Source organism: Lutra lutra, chromosome 7, assembly GCF_902655055.1.
Source record: "Lutra lutra chromosome 7, mLutLut1.2, whole genome shotgun sequence".
NCBI classification, from domain to species: domain Eukaryota; kingdom Metazoa; phylum Chordata; class Mammalia; order Carnivora; family Mustelidae; genus Lutra; species Lutra lutra.
In genome coordinates this window covers 3,052,901-3,074,971 of record NC_062284.1, presented here as the reverse complement: position 1 = coordinate 3,074,971, position 22,071 = coordinate 3,052,901, and the positions used below count along the sequence as shown (strand labels likewise).

Sequence of the window (22,071 nt, the reverse complement as noted above, 5' to 3'; positions counted from 1 at the left end):
TCCTGCTTTATTTTGATTAATGTTAGCATGCCATATCTTTTGCCATCCTTTTACTTTTAATCTGTTTATGTCTTTATATTTAGAAGGGGATTCCTGTAGACAGTGGTAACTGGATCTTGTTTTTTGATCCACTCTGACAATCTTCATCTTTTAATTGGTACATTTAGGCCAGTGATGTTTAAAGCGATTATTGATCTAGTTGGATTAATATTTGCCGTATTTGTTACTGTTTTGTATTTGCTACCCTTGTTCTACATTCCAATATTTTGTTCTCTATTCTGTTTTTTTTTTGCAGTTTTAATTGAGTATTTTATATGAATGCATTTTCTTTCCTTATTTAATACATCAGTTATCCTTTTTTTTTTTTTTTTGCCTTTTTTAGTAGTGGCCCTACAGCTTGTAGCATATATTTATAACTAATCCAAATTTACTTTCAGATAACACTGTACTGCTTCATGGGTATAGTGAAAATACCTGCAGCAAAGTAATAGCAAGAACAGAATTCCAGTTAACCCCCTACGTCCTTTGTATCAATTCTGTCATTCATCCCACTTACGCATAAGCATATGTAAGCCCATAGCTACGCAAATATACATGTGTAAGGATACACAACCAAACACATTGTTGCTATTATCGTTTTGATAGACTGTAGTCATCAAGAGCTATTAAGAATAAGAAAAAATAATGTCTTTATTTTACCTTCCTTTATTCACTCTCCGATACATTTCCTTTCTTTATATAGATCCACATTTCCAACCCATATCACTTCCTACTCTGAAGAACTAGGTCCGTTAGCAGAAAAATTCCCTCAATTTTTGTTTGCCTGAGAACGTCTTGATTTCTCTCTCACTTTTGAAGGATAGTTTTGTAGGGCACAGAATTCTAGGTTGATAGTTTTTCTTCTCTCAGCACTTAAAATATTTTACTCTACCTTCTTCTTGCTCACGTGTTTTCTTGGAAGAAGCCCCATGTAATGCTTGTCTTTGCTGCTCTATAGATAAGGTGTTTTATTCCTCTGGCTTCTTTCCAGATTTGGTTTTTATCTTCAATTTTTTGCAATTTGAACGTGAGAGCTAATATGTAGTCTTTTTGGCATTTATCTTTCTTGGTGTTCTTTGAGCCTTCTGGCCCTATGGTTCTGTGTCTGACATTAATTGGGGGGAAATTCTCAGTCATTATCGCTTGAAATGCTTCTTTGCTTCCTTTATCTCTCTCTTCTCCTCCTGCTGTTCCCACTTCACTCAGGCCACACTCACTGTAGTTGTCCCACAGTCCTTGGATATTCTCATTTTTTGTTTTGTTTTTTTTTAATTTTTCAGTCTTTTTTTTTCTTTTTTCTTTTTTATTTGGGAATCTCCTATTGACCTCTCCTCAAAGATTCCACTCTTCCCCCCTTTGTGCTGTTTCTCCAATTCTGCAAAGTGCCAGAAAATTCTTACACCTACGGTCCCCACTGCCTTCGACCTACGCTCTTGGCTACTCTTGTTATCTATAGCAGTTTTAACCTCATTGGTTGAAGCCAACATATGTCACTGAAGACTGAATAAGAACAGCAGGTTTCCAATGACAGAAATGGAAATGGCCCCACCGTTTGAGGAGCATGTGTTGGAAGGGGTGCCCTTGATGGGGCAGAACTTCTGTATAATAGCGAAGTGAGAAAAAACAAGTGAAGGGTCGGGGAGTGTTTAAGAAGGAGAGTCAGCAGTGTCCGATATTTCGGAGGAGTCAAGAGGATAAGAAGGGAAATGTGCTTGCTTTATTTGGGCCAAACCAATCCCGTTGGCGATCTCAGCTCAAGCAGTCTCTGTGACGTGGTTGGAGTGGACGCCGGTGGCAGGATGTACTCATTTTCTGTGGTCTTCATTCATACCATCTCTCAGCCTTGGGCTTTTCAAGTAGGTAAAAAAGGAGTAATTATTCTCCTCACAGGTCCTGTTTTAAACCCGTCCTTTCACGAACACCATTCCGTGAATCCAGCCCAGTCACTGTCACCCAGGAGGCCTGCATCCAGCACAGGCTCCCTTTCCCTGGTCCCTCCTTGCGCTTGCTGACCACAGCTCCCTCTTCATTATGTCCGAGGCCGCGTTGGCTCCAGTAGTTTCCAGGGCTTGATGGGGCTTGCAGGAAAAATGTGGTTTTCAGTACTGAATTAGTTCATTTTGAAATTGCACTTCCTCTTCTGTTTTTTTTTTTTTTTAAAGATTTTATTTATTTATTTGACAGAGAGATCACAAGCAGGCAGAGAGGCAGGCAGAGAGGCAGGCAGAGAGAGAGGAGGAAGCAGGCTCCCCGCTGAGCAGAGAGCCCGACGCGGGGCTCCATCCCAGGACTCCGAGATCATGACCTGAGCCGAAGGCAGCGGCTTAACCCACTGAGCCACCCAGGCGCCCCTCCTCTTCTGTTTTTGTGATGCTGATGGGTAGGCCGATTCTTTGGGCAGTGACAGGAGATAGCTTGGCTGCTGAAAGCTGAGCGCTGATTTATTGTGCTTGTTTATCGAGTTTCCTGACAGCGGAGTAGATGAAGAAGCCACGTTGTAGTTATGGTAAAACTAATAGCAACTGACATCCGCTGGGTGTCTAGTAAGTAATCTAAAGCTTTTGGCTGTGTGAGCTCCTCACATGTGTGACGTAGGTACGGTCATCGTCCCCACTTGGAAACGAGCTTTGAAGAGGCTAAGGAATTTTCTGGATTTGAAAAAACAGATTCTGAAACCACTACGCTGTGCTGATGACACGTGTACTTTCTGTGTGGCTGGAGATGTGGCTGGAGTTTGTAACGGGCCGTGAGATGCGGTTCTGGGAAAGGACAGCCAGGATTCTAGGTGGGTCCTGCACCACAGCACCGTCAGGCTTAGCAGACGCTTGGAGACAGGGTCCTCGGGCGTGGTCATGCTGAGCGGGAGGGCTGTTGGGACCTGCTCACTGTGAAGAGGGGATCTACCCATAAACACACCAGGGCTTCTGTTTGTCAACAGAAGCCGGAAGTCTGGATTTTGATGTGAAATGTCCAGTTGAAAATAACACGTTGCTGTTAATGACCTTGCCTTATCCACTAACAGCTAAATTGTGCTCTGACACCTGCCTGGCTTTCCTGTGCTAACAGACAACTGCCAAAGTTCAGTGCCTTAAAACAGTTAAAGATGACCCAAGACGGTCAAGACCACACTTAACTTCTAAGGGAATGGGGACGTGTAGTCTTCCTATGGGCTGAAAGGAGAAGCTCCGTATTTTAGAACATCTCTGATGACCACCACAGAGCTCCATACATTCTGATTTTCAAGGCAGGAATGTAAAGTATTTTCTGTGGTAGAATCCAACTTTCAAGAGATCTCAAACGGCAGGTGACTAAAAAAAAATTGATTCTAGAAGGATTAAATTAGAATTACCTCGAAAGATTCATTGGTTTAACATGGAGTGATGCCACTTATTTAAATGCTGTGTTCTTTTATTTGGTTAGGAATTCGTATGCAGAAATGGTGAAACACTCTTTAGGTGAAGTGATGATTTCTGTAGGAGTATTTATTCCCGAAAGCACGGCTCATGTATTTTAAATATTCGTTTAAGTCCGATATCTTGTGTAAGTTGTCTCATTAGCTGTGCTGTAGGATATGGGCCTTGTCTTGTTAAATTATACCGTGTAGTGCCTGCCTGTGTAAAAATTGGTCACTTAATAGTTTTTAATAAATTTTTGGACACATTTTATCGATTCGTGGTTTTTAAAATCATTGCAAGTAGAGATCTTGACTTCAGGAGATGTCACAGAGGTTGAAAACTCCTCGGGCAGCTTTTCAAACGTTGCTTATTATGGATGACGATGAGCTCTGAGAGCCCACATTCGGTAGTCCCTCGGTTTCAAGGGCAGTTCTGACTTAAACCCTGTGGATCACAAGGCAACTGGAGCTTCTTCTCAGATATTATTTTTCTGTGATGTTTTCACTGCTTTTTTTGGCTGTAAGATTTGGATGAACTGTCACTTGAAACGAAATTCCGAAACAAATGTGAGTGCTCAGGGAGGTGTTTGCTTGCCTAAGATCTTACAAGGCCCTAAACGCTCTTCAAAACAAGCCCATCCTAGCTCCTAAATCCACACCCTTTCTGGATGACCAGATAGAGGGTGATTCTCATTCTCATGAAATGCAGAGCGCTCAGGGACCGAAATTGTGAGGACAGAGCTTGGCTCAGGAACAGGCTTTCTATAACTTAATGGTAGAATTACTCCCCTTGGAGAAGCTTGCATGAACACAAGTTACTCACTGATTGAATCCCAACCATGCAAGTGTGTTTCCAGAATCAATCTCTCTTAATTTGTTCCACATGTACTGGTAAATATTAATAAAATTGCCCGTGTGACTCGGTTCTTTATGGTCCGTCTACTGGTACTAAAGGTGCGGAAGGCGTAGCATGGTGTTAAGATTCTGATGTCAACATGGATGGAACTAGAGGGTATCATGCTTAGCGAAATAAGTCAGTCGGAGAAAGACAACTATCATATGATCTCCCTGATATGAGGGAGAGGAGATGCAACATGGGGGGTTGAGGGGGTAGGAGAAGAGTAAATGAAACAAGATGGGATTGGGAGGGAGACAAACCATAAGTGACTCTTAATCTCACAAAACAAACTGAGGGTTGATGGGGGGAGGGGGGTTGGGAGAGGGGGGTTGGGGTTATGGACATTGGGGAGGGTATGTGCTATGGTGAGTGCTGTGAAATGTGTAAACCTGGTGATCCACAGACCTGTACCCCTGGGGATAAAAATATATGTTTATAAAAAATAAAATAAAAAAAAATGGTAAATCACAAAATTATAATGTTGAGAAAAACATGCTATTAAATATGTCAACTATTAGGGACGCCTGGGTGGCTCAGTTGGTTAAGCAGCTGCCTTCGGCTCAGGTCGTGATCCCAGCGTCCTGGGATCGAGTCCCACATCGGGCTCCTTGCTTGGCGGGGAGCCTGCTTCTCCCTCTGCCTCTGCCTGCCATTCTGTCTGCCTGTGCTCGCTCGCTCTCCTCTCTCTCTGACAAATAAATAAAAAATCTAAAAAAAAAAAAAAAAAAAAAAAAATAAATATGTCAACTATTAAAAAAAAAAAAAAGATTCTAATGTCAGCCGACCTGGGTTTTCTGGTCATTACTGACCCTATTGATTGGCTCTGTGATGCTGGCAAGTCATTTAACCTCACTGACATTCAAGTGCCTTATTTGTAAAATAGGGACAGGAGACACCACCTGTGTTGTCAGGTTGCTGTGAAGACTCTGTTGTGACGTGCTTGCCATAATGCCAGACACATGGAGGCACTCAGTAAAAATCAACTATTATTCTTAGTATTTCATTACCACCTTTATAAAATTATATAATCAGGATGAAAGGATCTCGAAAGCCTTTGGATTTAGCGACTCTGCAGAGAATTTAATCCCCTCCCCAGTTTTCCCGCCAAGAAGACTCCTACCCAGCTCATGGTTGAACGCTTGTTGTTGGATAACTCTGACTTTTCCAACTTTCTGATGTTGATCTAAACTTAGGCTTAAACCTGTAGCTTTCACTGTTTGGAAGTACAAGGAACAAATGTAAACCCTTTCTTCATGACAGCCCTTTGTGAATTTAAAAATATCTTTAATCACAGGCTTTTCCTTAAACTTCCTTGGAACTTTTCCTGCCTCTCCCTGAAACTTTTATTTGATCTTTCTCCTTCCCTTCAGCACCAGAATTTTGGAAAGAATAGTCCGTAGATGTGGTTTCAACTCCCTCCAGTTTTATTCCGTCTTCAACACCTTGGGTGCTGTAATTCAGCAGCTCCCCACGCTGAAACACAGGGGCCGTGCCCAGGAGTCAAAACAAAATGAAAAACAGAGATGATAGAAGGGGGTCTTTTTTATTGAGCCCTTTATAATGTTCTAATGCCTGTACTAGGAGTTTTTACGTACATTTTCTCATTTTATTCTTGTTACACCCTATGTGAAGTATGTATTATTATCTGTGTGTTAGTCTTGAGGAGGATGGGTCTCTGAGAGTTCGAACTGTTGGCCATCTGCCATCTTGAAAGTGTTGGAGGGGCCGGACAGGGAGGCTGTCTGCCTCCAGAGATCCCTTCACTTAAACACCAGGTATAGAAACGCAGACAAGTTTGAGTGCTATGGGAGGTAGGGATAAACTCTCCCACCACTTAATATAAGTTGGCGCACATTATGTAAAAGACATTTGTACAGTAAAAAGAAGCGCGCCTCTCCCATGTCCTCATAGACAGAAACTCACAATCTAGTAGAGACACACACGTATCCATACACACAGATAATTCACAAAGGACTGAGAGGTAGTGGTATAGGCATATGCTATGAGACATCTCTCCCGTTCATTCCTCTCCTGGATTTAAGGGATAGTTTACAAAGAGCCCAGATGTGCATACAGGGATGAACGGATAAAGAAGAGATCACACACACACACGCGCGCACGCACACACACACACACACAGGAATATTATTCAGCCATCAAAAAGAATGAACTGCCATTTGCAATGACATGGGTGAACTACAGTGTATTATGTGAAGTGAAATAAGTCAGTTGAGGAAAGACAAATACCATATGATTTCACTCATATGTGGAATTTAAGAAACAGAACAGATGAACACAGGGGAAGGGAAAGAAAAATAAAATAAGGTGAAAACAGAGAGGGAGGCAAACCATAAGAGACTTCACTCTAGGGAACATACTGAGGGTTGCTGGAGAGGGGGTCGGGGGATGGGGCACCTGGTGGATGGGCACTGAGGTATTACAGACAACTGGTGAATCACTAAATCCTCCCCCTGAAACTAATAACACACTGTATGTTAACTAAATTATATTTAAGTTAAGAAAGTTTTAAATCAAGAAATAGCTTATAAAGGTACGTATGGAGATCTCATGACAGAGGAAGGCTCACAGAGATAAATAATGATGGACAGAAGGACAGATAAAGATACAGAATAGAGAGGGAAACAGAATAGAGATGTTGAGCTGTGGGATGTGGGGCTTGAGATACAAATGGGGAAAATGTTGAAGGTAAGACGTGACCCAGATGGAAATGCATCGACTTCAGCGGGGAGAGGAGGCGTGGGGAGCGAGGGGGCAGAGGAAACAGGGCCTGTAATGTTCCGTTCATTTTCTGTACACAAAAATATGACTCCAAATAAAGACGTAAATGAAAATGTAAAGGCAGGGGACAGCTTTAATTCGTCTCTTTGAGGGGGACTGGGCCTTGGTGAGATTCCTGACAGCTGGGCCCTGTGAGGCTGTCTGTCGCTCCTGCGTTCTACAGCGGTGGGCTGGAGGAGGCTCACCCCGGGGGGCTGCCGCAGGGCCCCGCGGCCTGGCCCTTCCCGGCTCCTGATGCCCGCTTCTGTCTGCAGGCCGTGGGCTGTGACCGTCGCCTGGGGAGCAGCGCCCGCGAGGACAACTGTGGCGTCTGCGCCGGCAACGGCTCCACCTGCAGGCTGGTGCGGGGACAGTCGAAGTCGCATGTCTCTCCGGAAAAAAGTAGGTTTGAAACCCGCTGGGAGGGGACGCGCAGGGCAGCCCAAGCTCCGGCTTCTCCCAGAGCTAAGCTTTCCTGGGGCGAGGTGCCGCGGACCCGTTCTCCAAAATTCATATTTCTCCCAAAGCCTGTCGCTCACATTCAGGGTTCCATCGTTTTCCCCCAAGACTGCCTGTTTCTGTGAATCCTGACCCATACGGAGTATGATGAGTTTTTAAAAAATATTTGCCATTTTTTTAAGGTAGAGCGTGACGCCATCACTTTTTAGTTGCCCCCCTGGCTTGCCAACAAGAACATCTTGTCGTGTGAGTCTCCCCCTTTTCTACCTTCTCCTCTTTCAGATCAGATGCTAAAGTCACTCTTTTTTCTGTGTGGACGCTGACCTTTTCCCCCACCATTGCGAGCTTTGTTATATCCTGAGTATCCGCCTTTTGTCTGTTATGCCCATTTCATTTTACTTTTACTTTTCAATCTTTTGGTGATGCCTCTTTTAGACAGGGATCTCCGTTTGTTACTTGACTTCCCCTCTTTGTGTTTTTAGGATGGTTAGTTTCGAAGTTTTATGTGCTCGGAAACTTTCATTTTCCTCTGTTAGTAGTATCTGCCTTTTTTAGTCCTTTGATGCGGGGGTCAGGAAACCTTTTGGGTAAAGGGCCAGAGAGTAAGTATTTTAGGGTTTTACCGAGCAGGTGTTCCTGGCCTCAAGGTTCTGGACTGTTGTCACAACAGCGAGGAACCCACAGACGACTCGAGAACAAAGGGCATCGCTGTCTTCCGATAAAACTTTATGTACAGTGGAATTCATTCAAGCCAGAACTATGGACATCGGCCACGGAGAGTGGAGACAAGGGGTGCCCGAGGCCCAAAGGCGGCCGGCCGTGGCAGTGAGCGGCAGTGCTGGTCGAGAGGCCTGTCGCCTGTTACTGGCAGGAGGAGATGGCCAAGCCAGCGCCCTGAAGGCAGTGTGGCCGGTGGTCCGAGGGCCAGTCTGTTGTGTCATCACCTCCTCAGCGAGCATCCCGGCGGGGAGGTGGTACCAGCAGAGCGAGTTGGCACAGAAGCGAGAGAGAGCGTGGAGGATGCGGGCCACGCCTGTGATGCCGGGAAGCAGGGCTGCCTTGCTGGCGTGCACCCGGGGGACCTCAAACCTCAAAGTAGTACGAGGGACCCTTCCGAAAACAGGACCGGCCAGAGTGGCTGCTCATCCTGGACCTCCCCCATCCTGGGCGCTGTTAGCCGAGGCTTCTTACTACGTGTTGGCAAGCAGATCCTCCCGAGGGGACCTTGTTGAAGTCCGGAGGGGCACACCCACCGGCTCATGAGCGACAGCTGTGGCTTTTCTGGAAGCCGTGGTGATGCCCTCTTCTCAGATCCTGCCATGAGTGTTCTAACTCCCTTTGGCGCCCAGGTGGTCAGCCAGACATCGACCGCAGACCTGAGGCCACGTCCTTTTACCTCCCGGAGCCTTCCTCCCCAAGCACCTGCTCGCAGCTCTGTGTCCCTTCCAGGACTTCCTCTTTTTGCTAGTTGCCATGAGCACCTTTATGTTTCAGACCCTTCCTCTATAATTGCAGTCTGTCTGTCCGAGTGACATCTTCCTTTGGGAAAAAGGCTTGCTTTTCTACTTAGAATGCGCACAAGACATTCATAACAAGCAGCCTAGTCTGGTTTTGAAGCTTTCCTTTTCCCATATTTTAAAAATAAACATATATTTTTTAATTCTGACAAAAAAAACAGAGTTGTTTCAAGTTCCGGAGATTAACTGTGATCTGTATGGTATTTAAGTAAGCAATATTGAAACCTCTAAAAGAAATATATGATATATATGTCCAAAATATACAGAAAAAGAAGTGAGAATGGAATCAAATGTTTTTTAAAAAGTGAGTTAAACTCAAAAGAATGGAGGGGAAAATACAAGACATGCAGAAATTTAAAAAAAAAACAAAAAAACAACCAGACTTTATTTACAGAAATAATCAGTAAGCTGAAGTGACCCTCAGGTTGTAGTTGGCAACCCCCTACCTGAAAGGGAAAAAATTATTCCTGTGTGTTTTCTGCCAGCGCTTTTGCGGTTTTGTTTTTCTCCGTTAAAATCTGCTCGTTTGAATTTATTTTGATGTGACTCATGAAATAGGGATTTTACTTGTTCTCTCCATATGGGGAGAGCACCACGGGAGGGGCGGACGGTGGCGGGGAGGGTTTTCCAGGTGGAGGAAACGCAAAGTCTGTGGTAGGACACTAACGGAAAGCCCTGGCATGCTTGAGAAACTAGTCCTGTGTCGTTCAGACCTGAATCCCCTTCCAGCCTGGACGGGGTGGAGGGTGAGACAGACAGCGTACTGGAAGCAACCACGGAGGCCCTCACCCTTGCGCCGCACATGTCATGTTAAGCAGAGTCACTGGTGCAAGTCCAGGCAGAGGAGTGACATGTCCGGATTTGTGTTTTACTAGCATCATTCTTGCAGCAGGTGGAGGCTGGACTCCCTGTGCGTTGAGCCTGGAGGCACGGAGCCCAGAATGCTCAAAAGTGTTTGCAATCATGAAGCCTCGTCCAGGGAGCGTGGTGGGGGAGGTAGAGGAAGGAACAGATCTGAGAGATCTTTAGTGGGTGGAATCCTCAGGGTTCGGTAACGCTTGGAATGAAGACCACAAGACCCAAGAAGTGAGGACGTGGCCAGCGCTCCGGCTTGAGCAGCAAAGTGGGTGTGTTAGCTGTTCCTTTGAAGGGGGGCTCCTAAAGAGGGGTCCCGTACCAAAGATCAGGGCTCACCTCCTTGGATTTTCCTTCTCTTGGGAAATGTGCCCCTATAAGTATTCGATATCTCAGTACCTTTCTGAGACCTTCAAACAGATGCTCATGTTTTGTTTGTGGTGGAAGGCTGGGTCTGAAATAGGGCGGCCCGCGGTTGGCTCGTGGCAAAGTCCCCTCGTTGGCGGTGAGCTAAGGCAGGCAGGTCCGCCCAAGGGGAGGGTGTAGATACACGAAGAAGCCGAGCTGCATCCGGGGAGCGCCCGGGGTCAGGGCATGTGGCCAATGGAGAAACTGAAGGGATCTGAGTTAGAGGACGTGAGAAGAGGAGGTAAACGTGGAACTTAGCAAACACAGGGCCGTGGAAGCCAGAGGACTGAGTCACTCCCCAGAGGAGGTCATGGTCGACCGTGCAAGCTGCTGCTGTGATACCCGCTGGAGAAAGAGTCCAAAACGTACTCTTTGGCAAGTCAGAGACCATCTGTGACCTTAGCAAGAGTGGCCTCCGTGAACTTCAGGCCGGAGCCAAAGCCTGACTGCCGTGGGTTGAGGAGTGGACAGAAGGTGAGACCGGGTAGACGGGAAGACAAAGGAGGCCACGCACCCGCAGCATGTCAGCAGCTGGAGGACTGCGCAGGCCCCACGGAGGACACGGTGAGGAGTCAGCAGCACTCATGTGTTCCCATCCCGGTCTGCAGGAGGCCGTCAAGGCTGGGGAAGCTGCTGTGCCATGTCTCTTTGGACCCAGGCGCCCCTCTCTCGCCTTCATCATCCTAGAGGATGGCTTTCCTCTCTGCAGTTGTGAAGTCACTATAAACTTTTGGGCCTCTCCACACCCGGACAGTAAAGACAGTGGAGCCGAAGACATTCCTTGAATGCTGTGCCCTCTGTGTAGGAAGGGACGTCCCCCCCTGGGGCGGGGGGAGTGGGTTCTGCCTCTTTCTGTTCTTACTGACATCCATACACCGTTTTATCATTCCCGTATCCCTTAATTCCGCCAACCCCTTCTAGCATGGCTTTGCTGTTTTCAAGCCCACTCAACAGATGGGGGCCTAAGGACCGGGGATGTTAAGGAACCTATGAAAGACAATATAGAAAAGTGGCTAAGAAATTGGGCTCTGGGGCCGGGGTTGAAATCCCGGGTTTGTGGCTTACTACTGTGTACACCAAGTTTTTTTTTTTTTTTTTTTAACTTCTATGTGTATTTTGGTTTTTTCATTGAAACTGGAAATGGCCATAATACTGCCTTTGTAGATGTTGTCGGGATGAATAAGTAAATCACTCATGCTGAGCGTTCCGTGTAGCGCCTGGCACCTAGAGAGTACCCAGGAAATGCCAGCAGGGTTCTTATTAGACATGTGGCTCATTCGGGTACCCATGGACGACACAGCTTTTCCATACATTCAGCATCAACGTGGACATTCGTAAACAGATGTCCAAGTCAACCATCTGTCAACCTGGGTCTTGCTTTTGAGAAGCTGCTGATGGGTGTGGAGGAAGACCTTGTCAGAGGTGCCCAGGAAGAGTGAACGAACGGGAGAGGAGGGATGCCGCTCAGGGGGAGACCACAAGGAGCCAGGCTGGACTGTGAAGGGTTAAATCAGGTCGGCTTTTGGACTTGAAGACGGGGAGGGGAGCATCATTGCCTGCCTGCCCGGGTGTTGGGGATGGGCCTGGAGTTAGCGTTGGCTTTAAAAACCTTGGAAGTCTCCTCAGAAATACACATCGTTTTGTCAGGGTCCAGCAGAGACTAGAAATTGAGATAATTCTAATTGAACCAGGGGAGAAGCTGAGAGAAATTGGGTCAAGAAACCAGTGTTTCTGGGGAAGTGTGCTGAGGAGGCCCTGAAATGGGAAGGGACAGGTGTGGGGGGGTGTTGGCTGGAAGGGGCCTGGTTGCCTTTCCCAGTTTTGCGCTCCTGGTGAGGTAGATCCGATTCTCTCCCTGTCTCTCTCTCTCACACGCATTGATTTTCACTTTTTGGATTATAGACCCTCCGGAGAATCTATTGAAAGGTAGGCATTTTCCCTCCATTTTCTTGGAATGCATATGTACCCATAAGGCCCAAATTTGCCATTCCGATTTTTTTTGAGGGCATCTCAGACTCCCTGTGCCAGTTCAGGACATTCCAGGTCAAAACCCCCCAAAACCTAATCTTTTTGATTCCTTTCTACAAAGAAAGGGTGACGGGCGCATCTGGCAGGTGAGGTGATGTGGAGAGGGCAGGGCTGCTGGCCGGGCACCGGGCCCTGTACGTACGCGCTCGGGCTCCGGCTAACGTTAGCAATCCCTGCCTGCATGGAAACACGCTGCTTCTCCTCCTGGATTTGCAGTACAACCCCTTCATGTCTATTACTTCTCCGAAACTGGCCCGCCACAGCCCTTCCTGGCCAGGATTTTCCTTGGGCCATATGGAAGCACTTCCCTATAATCACGCTTTGTGTGAAAGAAATGTGGAAAACCAAGCCATATCTTTCCCCAAGTGTGTATCACGGGGCCTGCAGGGTCCACGAAGCTCCTACATCCTTGCCTTGCCAGGCGATCATTCCTGCCCTCCTTGGGGCTTACCCTGAGGCAGGCGGCAGCCGTGAGACACCATTGGCACAGGCTAGCTCTGGACAGAGTGCTCAAGCCTGCTCCCGGGCTGTCTTTCCCACCAGCCAGCGAGGCAGATTCGAGGTCGTGGCACCCAGAGCCAGAACTTTTGCTATGAGAAAAATCCGAAATTAATCCAGATACAACATGCAAATTTCCTGTTTTACGGGAGAAGGGGAGACTGAACCAAAAATGGCATAAATAACTTTGGATATTGGAACAGGGAAGTAGAGGCCACTTGGTTTTTAAAGAGAGAAAACTCCAAACACAGTGGCAAAGAAGCAAGCCATCTACTTGGAGTCTTGATTGTCTGATATATATATATATTTAAGTAGACACCGCACCAAATGTGGAGCCCAATGTGGGGCTTGAACTTCCCACCCTGAGATCAAGACCTGAGCTGAGATCAAGAGTTGGGCGCTTCACCGACTGAGCCAGTCAGGCGCCCCCACTGTTTTGGTCTTACCCACATAAGGCAAATAAACAACCTCAGCTGGTCTGCTCTGGGCCCTCTGTGCATTTTTTTTTTTTTTTAACCTGGTGGCAACTAAGCCTGTTGATACAGGGATGCCCAAGGCCGACCGGGAACCCCAGCTTTTCACTGGACTTAGATATCCACACCCTCTTACCAAACATCCCTCGCTCGGTACTCCTGACAGAAATAGAATCCTGGGGCTGGAGGGTTATTATTATGACATTTTCTCTTCATACACAGGCCATTTTTCCTTTGACTGTCACTTCCAAAAATAGCCTGTACACAGAACTCGTTCTGTTACAGGGAGGACGGTATTGGCTGTAACGTGGCACATGCAGTGTCTGCTCACATCATCCCTCTTGACCTCCCCATTCATCTTTCTAGGACAGGACTCTGAACGATGACACACTTGTAACAGAAGTCTCTGTGGCCAAGGAATATTCAAATGCTACACCCTGTTTATTTTAATGAGCTGTTCCCCCATTTAATTCAATGAGAGAGAGCACAGCATAGAGGAAGGGTCCTGACACTGAATATCTAGGGCCCTGTGTACCTGCTCTTCCTAGCTCGCCCACGCTTTTGTGTGTGTGTTCTGTGTCCTCTGCATGAGGAAAAACAAGAGGAAAATGACGTGCTGGCCCCACTGAGAGGGAGTGCTATGAAATCTGTTTTTCACAGAGTATCCAGACTGACCATGAACTCCCCAGCTTAACCTCTTCATGAATTGCCTTTATACTTATTCTAAAATCCATACCCTTTCCATGACCTTCAAAGTCTTGCATGGCTGGCTCTATGTTATGTCATGTGCGCCATTTTGCCCCACGTGCTCTTGGCTCCAGTCTTTCTGTTTGGAAGATTCCTGAGTGCCAATTGCCCTTCCCCCACTTGGGGCTTTGCATGGACCCATCCTGGGACCTGGAAAACACTTCCCTCCACTCTTAATGTGGTTGCCTCTTCCTCCACCTTGAGCTCAAGCGTCACCTCCTCAAGGAGACTTTCTCTGACCAATCCACAATCTAGAGCTGGCTCTTCTCTTTTCTGTTTGCTTCTTGTTTGGCCTTTATAGAGCATGTCACAGGAGCATAGGAGATGTTGAACGAATGCATACAGGCTCTTTGCTAGAGATGATTTTGCTTCCCATTATGGTTTCACTGGGACTAAATAATGTTGTGCAGCAGAACTGCACTGGAAGCCAGAGACTGGATAATAAGCTCAGCTTGGCCACTCACTATCTATGATCTTGCGTGGGATCACAGGGACCTTGGCTATTTCATCTGTATGCTAAGAGCATTAGCACAGATGATTTCCAAGACCTCTTCTAGCTCTGAAAGCCCATTAAGTAGATCTGTAATTTATTTCTCGGTTTTGTTTTGTTTTGTTTTTTTAAACAGATATTGGGATTGAATAGAGGTCACAGAAATAAGACTAGGATCTTATAAGAAGATCTTTACTAGTGCTTTAATGAAAAGTCTCAACAGAGGTGGCTTACCTTTATTCTTAAAGGGCCCAGGAAATTTTATATATGCAAGAAAAGTGAGTTGATGTAAAGTCTCCTCATCTCCCATGAACGCTTGTTTAGGTACCTTCTCCATGCTATCATCTCTGCCTGTATAGGAGACATTTTGTCTGTGCTCTGACCCCCTCATGAGCATGTGAGCTCATCAAGGGCCTTTCACACCTGCCCCAAAGCTGACACCTGTTATGTTCTCCATAAAGATGTAGTGACTTGACTGGAACAGGACCAAAGAACCCACTTAGACCAGCTGCCCATGTGAATTAAAAGCAGAAGGAGCCTATGGGCAGCCAAGCCCCGTCCCACCTGGAGTTACCCAGGAGACCTGACATCCACTAACCAGATGAGAGCTTGGAGGTACTCAACAATAATAATTACCAGGATGGTAATAACCGTGGCCTCCATAGGCTCTGTGCCCATGTGCCAGGCGCTGCACTAAGTGCTTTTACGTATGATGTGATTTACTCTTCAGCATAACCCTGCAGAGTAGGTACAATTACAGCTTCCCCTTTGACAAATGGGACAGTGACAAAGGGGCTCCGTGTGAAATGCCTCATTCAGAGCCTCACAGCAAGTAAGTGCTTGAGCTGATCTGACTTCAGAGTCCCTGTGCACCGCCACCCTCCTGAGCTGTCTTCCAAGGGTGGCCAGAGGAGCAGGAGCTAGAATGTCCACAGAGGCCTAGAGAGATGGGGTCCAAACAAAGGTACCACAAGAACGGAACCAGCCTGCACATCTGGACCACCTGGAGGGCTTGTTCCATGTTCTACTCCTCAAGCCCTACGCTAGAATTTTGGGTGGTCCGTTTGTCATCAAATTTTCCAGGTGCCTCTGATATGTGCTTTTGGTGAATACCTCTGCTTTTCAGCCTCTGGTGGCGCTGTCATGGAGGAAAGATAATTTTCCCACTACCCTTCTAGGTTCTTAGCTGACAGCCCCCCAGTAAGAAGAAGACAGATTGATAGGAAAAAAAGAAATTGAATGATATATGTATGTATGGGAGCCCACAAAGATATGAGACTCAGAGAAGTGGCCAAAGCAGGAAGCTTTTATACCTTTTAAACAAAGGAATGATACATTTGTGAAGAACTGACAAGACAAAGGGCTTAGGCTGAGGGTAGTAAATGGTGAAGCCATAACAAGGTTTGTTCATGAAAACTTCTCAGCTCTAAATTCCTTATGTCTGGTGATAAAGATGTCTTCTATGCCCCCCCACCCCGGTATGGGGAGGGTGCCTTTCTCATGGAAGATTCATATTCTCCTTTCATGTGGATGAAGGATGGACAGAGTGTCCTTGCCACACCTGCTATTTCTCAAGTACTTTTCATTCAAAATAATAGGTATGCCAAGGTGGCATATTTGGGGTGACATATTCTGAACCCCTACTTCCCACTATAGAGTCAGAGGCCAATGAACATTTAATCCTCATCAGGCTCTTGATTTTGGAGATGCACTATAAAGGACAGAGAAAAAGTGGTATGCTGCAATGCTGGGGAACATCTGGACAGAAAGTTCTCACTTGCTGCTTGTGGATAACGAAGCTCCTCTACTGAATGCTGTTCAAGCCGAGTCCTGGAAATGAGCATGAAAGTGTACATTCTTAGGCACCTGCCTGTTACCCTGCTCTTTGGAGGTGAAGGCATTTTAGTCCAGGAAAGAAATGGAGCTCCAGGTTGGGAGAGATGCTTCTGCATAGACCCCAGAGCTGATGCAAGGACGTTCAGGTGCAGTTTCAACAGTAATAGACTCCCATGACATAGTGTGGAATTTGCTCAGGGCAGGACCATGGGATGTCATAGCTGGGCAGGTGAGGGTATAGAAATCAGTTTTCAGCTTGCAGCTGTCTGCTCTCCCCAAATCACATCCCTGGTGTGTCCTTTCTCTCCTTTTTTTCCTTTTAACTTAATTTAAATTTTTCAGTGTTCCAAGATTCATTGTTTATGCACCACACCCAGTGCTCCATGCAATACATGCCCTCCTTAATACCCACCACCAGGATCACCTATTCCCCTACCCCCCTCTTCTCCAAACCCTCAGTTTGTTTCTCAGAGTCCACAGTCTCTCATGTTTCGTTCTCACCCTCCCAGTTTCCCCCAATTCACTTTTCCGTTCCTTCTCCTAATGTCCTCCATGCTATTCCTTATGCTCCACAAGTAAGTGAAACCATATGATAATTGACTTTCTCTGCTTGACTTATTTCACTCAGCATAATCTCCTCCAGTCCTGTCCATGTTGATGCAAAAGTTGGGTATTCATCCTTTCTGATGGCTGCGTAATATTCCATTGTGTAAATGGACCACATCTTCTTTATCCATTCGTCTGTTGAAGGGCATCTTGGTTCTTTCCACAGTTTGGCGATTGTGGCCATTGCTGCTATAAACATTGGGGTACAGATGGCCCTTCTTTTCACTACATCTGTATCTTTGGGGTAAATACCCAGTAGTGCACTTGCAGGGTCATAGGGTAGCTCTATTTTTAATTTTTTGAGGAATCTCCACACTTGTTTTCCAAAGTGGCTGCACCAACTTGCATTCCCACCAACAGTGTAAGAGGGTTTCCCTTTCTCCACAACTTCACCAACACTTGTTGTTTATTCTCTTGTTGATTTTGGCCATCCTAACTGGTGTAAGGTGGTATCTCAGTGTGGTTTTGATTTGAATCTCCCTGATGGCTAATGATGATGAACATCTTTCGTGTGTCTGTTAGCCATTTGTATGTCTTCTTTAGAGAAGGGTCTCTTCATGTCTTCTGTCCATTTTTTTGATGTGATTATCTATTTTTTGGATGTTGAGCTTGAAGAGTTGTTATAGATCTTGGATATCAGCCCTTTGTCTGTAGGGTCCTTTGCGAATATCTTCTCCCATTCCGTGGGTTGCCTCTTTGTTTTGTTGACTGTTTCCTTTGTTGTGCTGAAGGTTTTTATCTTGATAAAGTTCCAAAAGTTCATTTTCGCTTTTGTTTCCTTTGCCTTTGGAGACATATCTTGAAAGAAGTTGCTGTGGCCAGTGTCGAAGAGATTACTGCCTATGTTGTTCTCTAGGGTTTTGATAGATTCCCGCCTCACATTGAGGTCTTTCATCCATTTTGAGTTTATCTTTGTGTATGGTGTAAGAGAATGGCCAAGTTTCATTCTTCTAGAAGTAGCTGTCCAATTTTCCCAGCACCATTTATTGAAGAGACTGTCTTTTTTCCACTGGATAATTTTCCTGCTTTGTCGAAGATTATTTGACCATAGGGAGGAGGGTCCATATCTAGGCTCTCTACTCTGTTCCATTGGTCTGTGTGTCTGTTTTTGTGTTAGTATCATGCTGTCTTGGTGATCACAGCTTTGTAGTAAAGCTTGAAATCAGGCAAGGTGATGCCTCAGCTTTGTTTTTCTTTTTCAACATTTTCTTAGCAATTCGGGGTCTTTACTGGTTCCATACAAATTTTAGGATTGTTTGTTCTAGCACTTCGAAAAATGCTGGTGGAATTTTGATTGGGTTGGCATTGAAAGTATAGATTGCTCTGGGCAGTATAGACATTTTAACAATGTTTATTCTTCCAATCCATGAGCATGGAATGTTTTTCCATCTTTTTGTGTCTTCTTCAATTTCTTTCATGAGTTCTGTAGTTTCTTGAGTACAGATCTTTTACCTCTTTGGTAGGTTTATTCCCAGGTATCTTATGGTTCTTGATGCTATAGTAAATGGAATCGATTCTCTAATACCCTTCTCTCCTTTTCAGAAGTGGTTGTCAGTTTCTGAATTTGACATTCCCTGTCTTTGTCATTGGCATATCTCATTGGTCTTACCTCCAGCTACAAAAGGCAGCGTGCACAGTCCTCCCCCTGTGGGACTGGTGTCTCCATACACTGACTTCCCCTTCCCTCGCCTCCCTCCTACCTGCACAGAGCGACAGGTGAACTTGATCAAAACTGAGTACCCGACTTTGAAAAGTTGTCAGCCCCCACTCTGCACAGTGTCCACAGACCACCTCCTTCTAGTGTAAATGACAGTGAGTGGTGATGGGCATTTGAGCACATTCACAAACTCTGTTGTTTCTCAGCTTACAAAATGGTTTCACAACCACGGTCCCATTCTTTCCAATATTTCCGTTAGGCTGTTATTATTATTCACATTAGCATTTATTGAGATACATTCCTTCCTTTTTAAAAACACACCTTTGTTCCTCGGGAATGGACAGTGTTGGGGGCTGGGAGGGTGTGTGCGTTTTCACTTAAAGAACAGTAAGAGTTGGGCACCTGGGTGGTTCAGTGGGTTAAGCCTCTGCCTTTGGCTCAGGTCATGATCTCAGGGTCCTGGGATCAAGTCCCGCTTCGGGCTCTCTGCTCAGTGGGGAGCCTGCTTCCTCCTCTCTCTCTGCTTGCCTCTATGCCTACTTGTGATCTCTGTCAAATAAATAAATAAATAATATTTTAAAGAAAAAAGTACAGAAAGAGAAAATAAATACAGGATCAAGGAAAGTAATAGGAAAAATGCTTGACGGAAACTTTTATTGAGCCAAAAACCTCCAACCGACTAAATTTTAAAAATTGAAAAACACAAACCAGTAATGGAACAGTAGGAATGAGCTTGTCAAAGGGGGAGTAAAGCTTCTCTTTTCTTGTAACACCATGGAACGGACATATTTAGGTTGTTGCTGTTCTAGTTGGACATTATAGTGAAAGTAAACAATCTGACATAAATTACAGTCCTTCTGGGCTGAAACTGATGTTTATTGATTAGTTAATATTGTGTGGACAGTTTACTTCCTGTACATCTTGCTACTTAGCAAAACTGTGATCTGCAGCAGGAAATGAGACACAGAAAAAAAATGATGGAACAGCTGGATTTGAGCATTTATGTGTGGGAGGGAAGCCCGTGGAAGCAAATTTAATGGATCCTTAGGTCAACCCAGTGATTGCAAAATCAAACAAGTGAAACCCATGAAGTGGAAGTCTGTAATGAACGTTCTTCTGATGAGTGAGTTTGGGTTTACACAATTATGATCGGGTCTCACAGCAGAAGTTCAGGCTCAGAGTGTAGCTTTTGGTTCTAGCCTCAGCTCTACTGCCTTGGAACTCTGCGATCTTGGGAAAGTCATTTAAACTTGGGGGGAAAAATTCAGTTTTCTTACTTGTAGGAGAGGGCTTTTGTTAGAATAAAAGAGGTATAATTTACCTCAAATTACCTGGCATCATTCTTGGGGCATAGCAGGTGCTCAGTGAGGTCTGAATGACTTACACTATCCCAGCCCTACTGGTGGTTAAGTTCCCTTCTAAGCTTCATACATATAGTACCTCTCAAAACCCCCTTGAAACAAGTATGCTTATTGTCCTCATTTTACAGATGTAACTGAGGCTCAGAGAAGGTAAGAAACATGCCCGAGTTCACACAGTATTTGTAAGTGGCAGCGCTGGTATTTCCAGCCAAGTTGTCTGGCTCCAGAATCGGTGATCTTAACCACCCATCCACGCTGCCTTTCCAGGTGGTTTGTAGAGTAACAATAATGCAGAGGACGTGTAACATGTGACAAGAAGAGGTCCCTGGCAGATGGCCCAGTGAGTAGCAATATCAAAAATCTCTCACCCCAAACTTTAAGTAAAAAGTTTTGGAATAGTTCAAACACTGAAAGTGTTCAACTGAATCAAACACCCACCACCACCACTACCACCACCATGAAATCTGAATGTTCCCGGACACAGGGACCTGTTGCCATCAACACTGTGGGACTGTTCTCGACATTAGACTCTACACCATTAGAAGGTATATCATAAAGCAGCCTCACGACCAGATCTGCTTGGTGGCCTCTTTTGCAAACTTGCAATAGGAGACTTTAAGTGGTCTATACCTAGCCTGTGCTGAAGCCCAGCTAGCAGACTGCTCCCACGATATTTACAAGTGATTCCTCTCTCCGTCCTGGTGTCTAGCTCTGGGTAGCTCTAGACTGAAGGGGAATTGACCGGGAGGCTGTTTGGGATTTAAAAGTGGCCCATTGGGGCGCCTGGGTGGCTCAGTGGGTTAAGCCTCTGTCTTCAGCTCAGGTCATGATCCCAGGGTCCTGGGATTGAGCCCCGCATCGGGCTCTCTGCTCAGCAGGGAGCCTGCTTCCTTCTCTCTCTCTGCCTGCCTCTCTGCCTACTTGTGATCTCTCTCTGTCAAATAAATAAATAAAATCTTTAAAAAAAATAAAAATGGCCCATTGTGATAGACAAGATAGACGAAGCATGCTAGCAGTATTTGTATCAGAGCTAGCAGAATTTCAGGCAAAAAGAAAAAAAAAACCACCCAAATCAAAGATGAGTATTTTATATCCATCAGTGAGAAAAACTGGTCTTAAAAATTTGCATGCAAATGCCATTACATCAAAATACATAAAGCAGAAAAAAGTATAGGAAGAAATTGAAAGAAGTTAAACCGCTGTTAAGTCAATAAAAGTTACACGTAGGGTCTGCACAGTGTAATTATTGTTATATTAACCGCTATTACCAAACATTGCATTTTGAGGGAATATACTGTCTTTTCAAGCAGCTATGGACCATATACAAAAACTGATTCTATGCTAGACTCCAAAGAAGATTGTGAAAAAAAATTTTAGTGAAACAGAAACTGCCAGAAGAGACCTCGCCCCACAGCTGCTCACAGCCACTCCTTGCTCCCTCCTGTTACAGAGGCACGAGTGTCTGTCTTCCTTTCCAGGGCTAATTAATCTCCCCATCTGTGTCCTGGACTCCAGCCCCTCTGCTTCCTCAGAGATCCCACTCCACCCCTCATCCCTTGTCTCTCCTCCATCTCTCTCTCGCTCTTCCTTTCCCATCAGGGTTAAAAGAGATCCCAGATTTCTTCCATCTTAAATACAAGTATAATTTTTTTTAATCTAAGTGTAATTAACATACAGTGTTATATTAGCTACAGGTGCACGATAGAGTGATTCAACGGTTCTGTCCATTTCTCAGTGCTCATCACAGTAGATGTACTCTCGGTCCCCTTCACCGCTGTCACCCACGCCTGAACCCCCTCCCCTCTGGCAACCACCAGTGTGTTCTTGGTCTCTCTTTTTTTTTTCTTTGTTTGTTCATTTGACTCTTAAATTCCACATGTGAATGAGTCATATGGGATTTGTCTTTCTCTGGCTTATTTCACTTAGCATCACACTCTCTAGCTCCGTCCATGTCGTTGAAAATGGCAAGCTTTCGTTCTTTTTCATAGTGGAATAATATTCCTGTGTGTGTGAGATAAATATATAGG

General features: G+C 45.4%; 1 protein-coding gene across 3 annotated transcripts in view; it reads left to right on the top strand.

Moving 5' to 3' along the window:
* The window catches only part of ADAMTSL3 (ADAMTS like 3), a 342,411-nt gene that overhangs the window by 152,424 nt on the left and 167,916 nt on the right, over positions 1-22,071 (top strand). For all 3 annotated transcript variants that reach the window (XM_047736616.1, XM_047736615.1, XM_047736614.1), the window contains one exon: positions 7,385-7,511. In XM_047736616.1, coding sequence (XP_047592572.1) covers positions 7,385-7,511 — 127 coding nt within the window. The remainder of the gene's footprint in view (positions 1-7,384; positions 7,512-22,071) is intronic.